Genomic DNA, 12,048 nt, shown 5'->3' on the forward strand with positions numbered 1-12,048 from the left:
ATAAAATAATGTATATGGAGCTTTAATTAGAATACAGAAAATGTGTTCATTATCATAGGAAAATATTTATCATGCTTTTTATATATATATATACATATATTTACATATATATATATATATATATATGATACTAATATCAAAGGAAAAATGGTTTGAATGGCAAGGTCTGGTTCTCATATACCTATATCAAAGATAGAGGTTGAAAAATGTAAACAATATAATTAAGTTTTCTGTTTTGTGTTTAATTGGTAACACAAAATGCCGAATCATTTTCTTTTTCTCTGAAAACAGAAGATGAAATGATTCAATACTATGTTAATTAAGCCTGAACCCTAATAATAGTGTGTTTAATAAGTGGAACACTGTGGCTAATTGTTTCTATCTTGTGTATTAAAACCAAAGGGGAAGAAAGGTCCTTCAGACAACAAATGGGGTGGGTTAAAAACGGAATAATGTTAGAAAAGGACAGAAGGCATTTGTGGAACTAATAATCTGACTTTCGAAATAACTTTTTCACTCATCTAAATAAGATAAAGTTGATATGCATTTCTTTAAGTTTTTCTCATTAGTTCTTCTGTCACATGATTGAACACTTGTAACAAGTAAGGTTTTTCCGCCCACCACCGATCTTGTCCAGCTGCCGTGCCAGCCCCAAATAACACACTGAGACTCTGTATTTGATATAAATGCTGTTGGCCAGGTACTAGTTTCTTGTCAGCCAGCTTTGTCTTAATTATTAACCCATTCCTATTAATCTATGTATTTCCACGTGGTCTCATCTTACCGAGAGCCGGCATCCTGTTCTCTCCAGACTCTTCATGTTGACTCCTCCTTAATACTTCCTCTTTCCTCCTTGTCTCCAAGTCCCGCCTGTCTTGCTTTCCTATTGGCCAACAGTGCTTTATTCATTAACCAGTATGAGAAACATATTTACAGAATGACATCTCTCATCAAACACTTTTAATTTTATATATGTTAGGACATGTAGCTATGAATGTGTGTGTGTGTGTGTGTGTGTGTGTGTGTGTGTGTGTGTGCATATGCATGTTCATGTCCCTCTATGAGCACATTCATGTGTCTGCACACAGGTAACTGTATGCACATGTGTGATAATAATACTGATGTCAGCCATCACCTTCCTTCTTCTTTGAGACAGCTCTTGTTCACCAAAGTCAGTCACATGCTAGATGGCCCTGAATTTCTGGTGATTCTCATATTTAAGCTTCTCATTTCTCCACACGAGTGCTTGGATTTCTACAGGGCTAACTTTATGTGAGTTCTGCTAATTCATACTGAGATCTTAATATGGGTACAACAAGCACTTTTAAAATTTGACAAATGAATTTTATACAAGTTGTTCTTTAAAGAGAGGCATTGTGCCTACTGCATGGACCCTAGTCTTATAGCTGGGATACCGGCATAGGACCGACCCAGACCCCTGAATGTGGGTGTTAATTAGGAGGACTGGGCAATCCATTGTGTCTCTGGTAATAGATCAGTATTTATCCCTATATGATATCCCTATATGATATGATACGAGTCCATTCCACATAGAGCAATCCTCTCTCAGCCTAGACATGGGGAGGGCGTAAACCCTACTCTAAATGACATGACAGACTTTGAAGATCCCCAATGGAAAGCCTCACCTTCCCTGGGGAGCAGGAAGGGAATGGGATGGGGGTTGGAAGAGGAACAGGGGAGCAAGGGAAGATATGAGAAATGGGATTGACATGTAAAACAAGCTTATTTCAAATTTAAATAAAATGTATTAGAAAAGAATTAAGATTGCAGACATGTAAAAAAAATCATTGTGAAAGGGAAACAAGGAAAATTGACTTCACATAGTCATTTGGAAGATCTCTCTCCAATGTCTTCCATGTTGGGTTATAGATAATTATTTTGATCACTTTGTTTTAAAAGAAAATTCCTGGCTTCTTTAAATTATTTCCAGGTATTTCACTTTTTCTTTATTCATCTCCTGGGTCTTTCTTTGTAATATCTAACACTGTGATTTAAGGCACACTTTGCTGACAAGAAATCATGAATATCCATTACAAAGATGAAGGCTCCAGACAACCTCTAAATACATCCTCCATTTGAAAAGCCTTCATTACATAGCACATTTCAGGCTGAGAATGCTCAAAATTTGTCTTAGTTTCAGTAATTGGAACATGGTCTGGAAGCGTGGCATGATAAGGAATCATTTGTTAAATGTGTATTTTCTTTGGCACTCAGACTGAAGCTTGCCAGACAGTACATCTAATTAAGAGTGAGAGGAAGGGAGTAATCAAGGTTTGTTATCATGTATTATCATTACTTGAAGACATATCAAAACTTACTGTGACTTTTTCAGATCATGGCCTCATACCAAGGTTTATATTTGGAGCTAGATGTAATTTCTCCTTTATTAGCCCAGGATTTCCGTACAGCAGCATACTTTATTTTGCAGATAATTGTCCATTAGATACATTCTGTAGATATATCTTACTGTGTATTGTTTAAGCTAAAAGAGGCTTAGCTGCTCTGCTTAGAAACAACCTTTGTCCATTGTTCAAGACCTTGAAAATTGATGCATTGTCGTTTGGGAGCTAAGACAGCTTTATTTAAGTTTAACTTTCTCTGGAGAGGAATATAGATAATGAAATGCAATTCTTTCCTTGAACATAACCATGTACATACTTCTAGTCCTCCCTGGTGCATAAAACAAATTTGAGGAATTCAAATATTGTAACAATTAATGTTGATTTTTCTTTTAAGTTACAAAGAAACCCATGTCATCAGTTAAAGCATGTGGAGATAACCATTTCTTAGGCCAGAATCTCATTGTGTCACATGCACTAATATTTTTAAGTTTTTCCTGGTTCACTTTCTATGAAATTTTGCTGATAATATACTCAAAAAACACTATGAAGCAGGAAAAATGAAAATGCCTTTGGGGTATGTACACAGGGGACACACATTGTGATGTCATCTTACAGGTGCAGGAGTCTTAGGATACTTCTCAGAGTGTGAAGCCACTCTGCTATTTAATCACTGTATAGAACCAATATTCTGTATAAATTTGTTTCTTTATATTTCTGTGATAAAGACCATAATCAAAAGAAACCTGGAGAGAAAAGAGGTATCTGGCTTACACTTCCCAATAACAGTCCATCAGTGAAAGAAGTCAAGGAATGAACGCAAGAAATATAGGACCCTGGAGGCAGGAACTGCAGCATAGGCCATGGAGGAAGCCTACTTGCTGGCTTGCTTCTACAACTTGCTCAGTTTGTTTTCTTATACAAGCCAAAAACCACCTGCCTAGGAATGGCATCACCATTGATAAGGACCTCCCTTATCAATCATTACCCAAGAATGTGCTCTATGGACTTGCTTTCAGGCTAATTTGATGGAGATATTTTCTCAACTGGAGTTCCTTCTTCCCAGATGACCCTAGCTTGTGTCATGTTGAAACAAAACTGGCTAGCACATCTTCTAACTGATATCTGTCATGTTTTTTTCACTATTGTTTCTACCATTACATTCAAGTTAAGGGGTAACTAAAACATAGACAAAGATACCCTGCTGCCTCTGTCTCCATCCTAATGAATCAAAACCTTTTTTACTTGCCCTTCCTATCTTAACTGTTAACTCTCACACTGCTCATCACTGCCCTCATTTCCTACAGAATCATAGAATAGTCATTCTTGTGAGTCACACCATGAGGGCTTTGTCTTCTAGGGACAAAGGTCAAAATCTAAAGTGCAACCCTTGGGAGCCTGTGTCCTGATGCTCAATGGAGGATGGAAAATGAATGTATAGGACAGCTACCTCTGCTCAGGTAGTCTTTCATCAGTTTGTTTTTTATATATAATAGAAAATAAAGATGCATCTCTCTTTCAAATCCTAGTCCAGGTGTGCACATCTAATGTGGCTAGTAAAACAATAGAAATTTAGAGGTGCCCGATTCACTTTAACTTAATATGCTCAAACAAGTGTCTGTTTTCCTCTACCTTTTCCTGGATCAAACTCATCACTTACTTTATTTAAGATGATGTTTAAGGCACATTGGAGAAAAAGGCTCGGATAATCCTTAGAAATTCTCTCTGGGTTGAATGCTACCCCTATCCCTGAAGACATGATGGGAGGCACAGATTTGTTGCAAACAAAAAGTAGGACATATTTTTGTTGTTGTTGTTTGTTTTTTAAAAAGTCCAAATTACATGCATGCAGGTTTGTAGTAAAAAACTGTGATATACTACTGTATTTGTGGTTTGTTTTATTTTTTGTCTTACTCTAAGAGGGAAAAATCTATATAAAAGCATAAAGGTAGATTTAGAGAAGAATGAGAGTAAATAAACACATGGGCGTGAATACATAGATGGTATTCTCAAGATTCACTCACTTCCTAGGATGCTCTAAGGCTGGGACCACATATTCCTTTCCTACCTTAGTTCCTTCTTTCATTCATGTTCAGTTTATTACATGAAAGATAAAATTTATGAGTGGAGACCTGAGAGCAAATGATGGGAATCCTTACAGAGGCTGCAAGGCTGCTACTCTGCAGCTGGCATCTTCTCTTACTGCTGAATATAGGTGTAGAGTGTGACCTTTGTGCAACAATTGATTTTGTAATACACCTTTGTAATACAGAAGAAAGGATGGATTATTGTTTGAGAGAAACAGAGAGCACACCTTTTCAGAATTCCTGATGAGTTGTTCTCAGGCTCAAAATCATTTTGGTCTGAGGGGAAAAAAAATAGCATTGGATTCATTGCAGCAAAGCTGACAGCATTTTCCTTTGAAGAGCTTGTGGGATAAATGGAGTCACTTAGGTTAGACTCAGAGTGTCTATTCTTTAGAGCTGTACCAGCACATTGTGGGGTCCATAGAGAGAAGCATTTTAATTAATACTGCAATACTAAAGGTCCTACATTACACATTTCTCAGGCTTAGCCATATATTTGAACTAATCATAGAGAAGAGATCAAAAACATAGTGCAACTAGCTGAAAAATGTACATAATGAATCAAAAGAGAAAAATCGTAAGTACCTGGCTTTTCACAATGCAAGGTTGAATGTATATCTTGCATTAAATTGTTGGGTCCACCAAGATATTTCTAATTAGAGTCTTCTTATAAAAAAGCAGCTTGGAATAAAGCCCAGTGCTATTCATCTTTGTATTGTTGTCTGAATTTTAATGTCATCTATTTTAATTTTATTTCTTAAGACTAGAATTAAATACAGTTTTGGCTTATTCAACAGCAAAACTTATAAGCATAATTGCTAATGCTTTGGGTCATAAATATTTTACTTATGTGAGTATAAATGTCCATTAGGGCTGAGAAGTGGCTCAGTTGTTAATGAATGCTCACACTTTTGTACAGAACACAAGTTCAATTCCCAGGCCCCATGGGGATGGCTAACAACAGCCCATACATCTTCAGATCAATGGGAAAATAATCAGTGCTCTCTTCTGGTCTTTATAATATAAACATCTGCATACACACAAATGTACACACACACACCTTAAAAATGAAAATAAGAATAAAATAAAATGTATATATATTGACATGTATATAATCATCATATCTATTTATAAATGAACCACATCATTTATTTTCAGGGGAAAAGGACCACTAAAGCATACTACTGATGTAATCTATGCAGCTAAGATGATATCAGAGTCAGGATCAAGAATGGATGTTCTTGCTCGGCAGATTGCTAACCAGGTGAGCTACATTTAAATACACAAGAGGAAAGGCTTTGTTATTTGCTCTCTTCTGCTTGGTGATATTTTTTTTACATATCCTTTCTATATTAGAGTTTCAAAAATGTATAGCATTATAATATGCAACTTGTGAGACAATAAATTCTAAGTATAATTATCTTTATAGAAGACATTTAGTTTTAAATATAATCTGTTTTAAAAATCAACTTCATCAGATTAAAATGAACTAAATTCTTTTAATCAGCTGTAGTTTCCTAACAGGTGTTTCTCTTTCCCTTGATGTTCTTGAGTGGGTCACATGGTATGCAAGGTCAACACTACCCCATTATTGCAACAATAAAGTGAAGGTGTCAATTGTAGAAAGACTATTAACTCTTGAGCACACTGCTGTTTCTCAACACCTTTTATTGTTTTTCTTGAGTTTCTCACAGGTTTTCACAAATATTTTAAATGATATCTATATTATAAAGTTATATGTATAGTGAAAAATTAATATTTCAGGCAGGGGAGTATTATGAGTACATTTGAGTTATTATATTATATTTAACTTCATAATAAAATTTTATTTGAAGAGGAAATACTTCTTTGATTTTGCATATACTGAATAAATTTTGTTTGTACATTAAAAGTAGAAGTTATTGAGATGCTGTTTAGTGTGATTGCTGCCGTCTCATCTCTGTCTTTATACATGCTCTGCTGAACATGAGAAAACATAGATAATATATTTGTGCTACCATGAAGAACAAACAAAAGAAGGAAGATACTACCAGAGAGAAATATTTTTAAGTTTCTTGCATGGATATTGTTCCTCAATGTCTTGCTGCTTTCAGTATTATAAAATTGAATTTAATCTGTTTTTAATGTAGGTTGATCGGTTGATCCTCCAAAAGTCCGGAGGCAGGGGTGGCACTTGAGATTTCTCATTTTGGAGTAAGGGTGCTCAACAGGCTAAATCTATGTGACTTCTCTTAAAAAAGAAGAATATTTCAAATGTGTAGCACTACTTGCCCAAGAATTTCAGCTCAGAGTTACTGACACAGCATTTAGTACTTTATATCTAAAAATGAATTCCAACATCTAATCTCATAAGTAAATGAATCCCATCCTTGCCTATATATTTTCTTATTTTAGAACTGAATTACATTTACTTTTGTGAGGGGCTAAATATTAGCAGAAGAATTAAAGTGTATTAGTTCAGCTGGATTTGCAGATACTAAGATGACTTTAAGTAGTGAATGCCTCTTAGTTTTGTTCTCCTGTGTTTTAAAGTACATAATTGTAAGAGGTCACACAGTATATAATTTTGTAGTCCTTATATCTTTTATTCTTTAATTTGACCAGATCACTGTACAGTAGATCTTTGATATAATTACACAATGTAGCCATCATTTTAAATAGTATTCTAATTACATGGGAAGATAGAAGATGTTATTCTACTCCCATACACCATTGTTATTTTCCAAAAAGAGGCCATTGAGTACTGAGAAATTGTGGGTAACAGTCCTCAGAATTTCTCACTTTGTAAAGCTGGATAGTTTTCTGTTATAAATAAATGTGGCTCTAAACAGTCAACACTGGAAATTAAGAATCTGATGAAGATGATTTAGTGACCGTCTTGGGGATTGTAGCCAAACACTTCAGTGTCCCACCCAGACCCGCAACCACTTAAAATCACTCAGAGACTTAATAATAATTCTTATTATTTGCCTGATGGCTCAAGCTTATTACTAGCTAGCTTTTACATTTAAATTAACCCATTTCTACTAATCTGAGTATCACCACGTGGCCTGTGATTTACCGGTATGCTGTGTAATCTTACACCTCCAACGGCTGCTGTAATGTCCCTGACTTTACCTTCTTTCTCTCTGTTTCTCTGCTTGGATTTCCCACCTAGCTATATTCTGCCCTACCATAGGCCAAACAGATTTATTCATCAACCAATAAAAGCAACATATGTTCACAGAATACAGGACATCCCAAATCATATCCCCCTTTCTGTCTAATTAAAAAGGAACATTTAAACTTCCAACACTGTAAAATTACATGTAACAAAACAGGTATTTAGTAAGAATTATACTTATAATATTTAGTGTACTCTTATTTGGCAAAGTTAAAGGAAATAGTCTTTCATTTATTCTGTCTTTGGGTGTCTGAAGTTTCATATCTAGTTTATCTTTTTTCATAACTAGGGAAAACTATAATTAAACTATCTAGTCTTCAACTTCATCAAGGATATAATATTACCTAAGTGAACAAGAAGTACATTGTATGCAACTTCCAAAATTCTATAAATAACAGAGATATCTGGCTGCCTAGACAATCACCCAAAGTTCTTTTGCAACACTGGGGAATCCATCTTCAGCCTACAGGCCTACAGTATCTGAAAGGCTTCTCAAAGAAGCAGGGCATTTGAACCTGTCCTATCTATATTGGCAGTTTGTCAGTTATTTTCTTCTATGTTATGTAGACATTGATCAAATTTTTTTTATTATACACCTCCTTCAAAAATTGTAGAATTTGTTTTTCATATATAAGTCCTCCTACTAATGCCCTCACCTAATATTACTTGTCTCCATCACTCCACATTCCTTGAACTTTAAAAACTGAGATGTTGTAGTACCGTTTAACATAGCACAATTTTGTTACCAATATTGCATGCAACACATAGTATATTCCAAAGGGCAGGATATTTTCAGCTACTACAATTCTTGAACACTTTGCAAATGAATAATAGTATAGCAAGCTGGAGAATAACAATGCAAGCCCAGGCTTCCTGAACCTAGGTTCATATATTTTCAATTCCTCTACAAGACTCTATGATTTCCTATGTCAGCAGATACTGTAAATTAGATGATACAACCAACACCTTACAAGACAGGAAAAATAAAGAATTTATATAGGTGCTGATGCCATGTACCCTCAAGTAGGAAGGAATGAATAGAAACACAAGCAAAATATGCAAAACTTTAAGAGACCCTGGTAATGTGTCCAACATCGGCCTACCACTTCCTTGCAATTGTCAAAACAAATATTTCTATGTTGTTGAATAATTAATCCCATTCAATCATGGTTATAATTAAAATCAATTTATAGTGTTAAATGAATTGACAATGATAATTCAAGAATGATAGCACCATAAAATTTGATGTATATGTTTGAAATCATTAGCAATTCATTTAACTATGATCAGAATAATCTACAAGTGTAATTTATATTGGTATTTACCAAATATTGTTGGTGGATTTCCTTATTTGTATTACTCTATGTTGATGATATGAACTAAAGATTTCATTATAATAAAACTACACTAGAAATTGAAGTCTAGATCCTTCATTAAGTCATAATTGCAAATCTCTTAAGAATGTATTTCCCAGATATGCCTTGTGATAGTATATGTGCTTTGATTCTGTTTACTTTCTGAAAATTATTTGAATTGCAGATGCTGATGCCGAGTACTGTCCTGTAGATTAATGTGCTCTCTATTCATGAAAGAAAATGCCCAACAGCTCCTCAGGAATCAACCAGGATAGATACTGAAAATATGATCTGTGTGCACACATCAATGGACAGTCAGTTCTTGTCAAAGGAATGCTCTTCTACCATTTCCTTTTAGTGTTTCTTTGTCATTTTTGCATCTCAGCAATGTCAAAGATGCTTTGAGAGTTATCATTTAGTTTTATCCATTCCTTCAATCCTTTGACCCAAGGAACCAGAGTATAAGATGTCCTGAGGGTTAGGCCATGTGGTTATTTTGTTAATGACAGTGAAAATTAAAGATAAGAGAAATTTCTCGTTCTAACTCCCTACCTGCCTACAAGAAAAAATGATACGTGCTGGGAGAGATAAAGAGAATCATTGTTTTTCTGGGGCTCTAGGTAGGTTTCCCATGTCCCAGTTAGGTGACTGCACACTTATACACATATGGGAAGCACTAATTTGACTTAGGGATTACCAAAACTAATTTTAAAAGAAAAAAATTTAGGGAAATATGGAGTTGAAGGAAGAAAATGGGTAACTAATATGATCATATTTCATAGTATACATGTATGAAATTATTAGTAACAAAGAAAATTATAATTATAAAGATTCTAAATAACTAAGTTTGGGGATTGCTTATCATTTCAGAGGTTTAGTCTATTTATCATCATGATAGAGAGGATGGTATAGGCAGATATGTTGCTGGAGATGTAATTGGAAGTTCTGCATCTGAACCATGGGCAGGAGGAAGAGAGAGGCACTGGGCTTGGTTTGAGCTTTTGATAACCCAAAGCCCATATTAAGCAACATACTTCCTCCAAAAAAGCCACACCTACTCCAAGGTCACACATCTTAGTTCCTATCAAGTAACATCACTCATAATGACCAAGCGTTGAAATATATGGGCCTTCTTGGGCATTCCTCTTCAAACCACCACACCTGTAGAAATAGCCCTTCAAATGGCCCTTAACTGTAGGGGTGCCTCCCTTGCTTCTTACTTGTCTTGTTCCTCGAACTGTGCACACAGAGAATGAATGGACAACCAGGGAGCCTGCATGGGACTGACCCAAGATTTCTGCATACATATGACAGTTGTGTATCTTGGTCTTCTAGTGAGACTACTAACAGTGGGAACAGGGGCTGTTTCTGATTCTTTTACTGGTTTTGGGGATCCTACTCCTCATTCTGGGTTGCCTAGTCCAGCCCTGATACATGGGAGGTGCCTAGTCTTACTGAAATTGGATATGCCATGTTTTGTTGATTTCCATGAGAAGTGGCCTTTCCTAAACATAAGAAGAATGGATTGGGAGTTGAAATGAAAGGGGTATGGGGAGGGACTGAGAGGAGAAGAGAATAGGGAATCTCAGGCCAGGATGTAAAATAAATAAATTTACCTTTAAAAAAAGAATGAAAGATCATTCTCAAATTTAGATAAATAATTCTTCTAAATATGTGGTTAGGACTATGAAAACAATTCAGAATTTTAGGACTAGGAATGTCTGAGGAAATGGTTGTTGAACTGAGCTTACTTGATCATTATAAACTGTTTCATAGAAATTATAATGCTGAGTGCTTTAAATAATCACAAATATTAGAGGTAAAACAGAAACCTTAAAAAGACTTTTTCAATGTCAACAGAAAGTTTTAACACACCCAGAGCTCAAGATTTTAAATGTTAGAATGATTTTCTTCTTCTGGCAAAAAAAAAAAAAAAAAAAAAAAAAAAAAAAAAAAAACTGATTTCCAAATATGCAACCAAGATTTTCATCAAATTTGTAAGTAAAAGATGAATCTGGGTCAAGCTGCTGGCAACTACAGAAGTTCATTTTGAACTCTAAACCCATCTTATCATCCTTTTCCTAATAGACATCTAGCCTACCCCTGAAAAGAGTCTATTTAAAAACATTATTTTCTTTAAATGTGTTCAATGTGAGAGAATGTTCAGAAAAGGGCAGGACTCTCATGGCTATCAACAAAACATGACATATCAAGTTGTAGTAAGACTAGGAAGGCTAGACATGGCTACCCAAAAGCCAGGGTAAGAGTTAGAGACAGCCCCAGCTTCCACTGTGAGGAGGCCCACAAGAGGACCGAGCTACAAAACTATAACATATATGCAGTATCTACCTAGATAGTCCTATTCAAGCTCTATGCTTGACTGTTCAATCTCTGTGAGCCCCATATGAGACAGGTTAGTTAATTCTCTGAGTTTTCTTGTGGTGTCCTTGACTCCATCTTCTACAATCTTTTATGCCCCTCTTCAGCAGGATTCCCTACGATCAGCCTAATGTTTAACTGTTAGTCTGCATATTTCCATATATTGATGGATGAAGCCTCTCTGATAACTATTGGGCTAGGCATGAATCTACGTGTATCGCGGTTAAATAAGGATCAGGATAAACAAATAGGCTGAATAGATGTTTATTCAGGGAGAAATAACTTACAACCTAGGCAGATGAACACCAGGAAATTCAACCCATGCTCTCCTGTCCGAGTCATGCCAGCAAGAGAGAGCTTTTCTGGGCCCTCTCCGACCTCCTTCCCCAGGTCACTTCCGCCCATGGCTCCATCCCCCAATGGGCGTGGTCAGTGCCACAGAAGCACTATCTCACTACATACGTGTAAAACAGGATATCATTAGGCATCATTACATTGATATATTTTGTCCTTCAGTTGTGTTTGGTTGTATCCTAGGTCTCTGGGTCATTCACCCTGGCTTATTCTCCTGACATGTTTTTTTGTTTGTTTTTTTTTTTTTGTTTTGTTTTTGTTTTTGTTTTTGGATAGACTAGTTATTGCTAGGCTACTTTCTCAATCTCTAGGTCTCCTTTACCCTAGCATATCCCATAGGCAGGACAGAG

The 12,048-nt window shown here is 35.7% G+C and overlaps 1 protein-coding gene across 1 annotated transcript in view; it reads left to right on the top strand.

Moving 5' to 3' along the window:
* Ctnna3 (catenin alpha 3) overlaps positions 1-12,048 on the top strand; it is a 1,153,843-nt gene that overhangs the window by 1,084,806 nt on the left and 56,989 nt on the right. The window contains exon 11 of the mRNA XM_051186834.1: positions 5,606-5,711. Within this exon, the coding sequence (XP_051042791.1) occupies positions 5,606-5,711 (106 nt within the window). The remainder of the gene's footprint in view (positions 1-5,605; positions 5,712-12,048) is intronic.

Source organism: Phodopus roborovskii, unplaced genomic scaffold, assembly GCF_943737965.1.
Source record: "Phodopus roborovskii unplaced genomic scaffold, PHOROB, whole genome shotgun sequence".
Classification (NCBI taxonomy): Eukaryota; Metazoa; Chordata; class Mammalia; order Rodentia; family Cricetidae; genus Phodopus; species Phodopus roborovskii.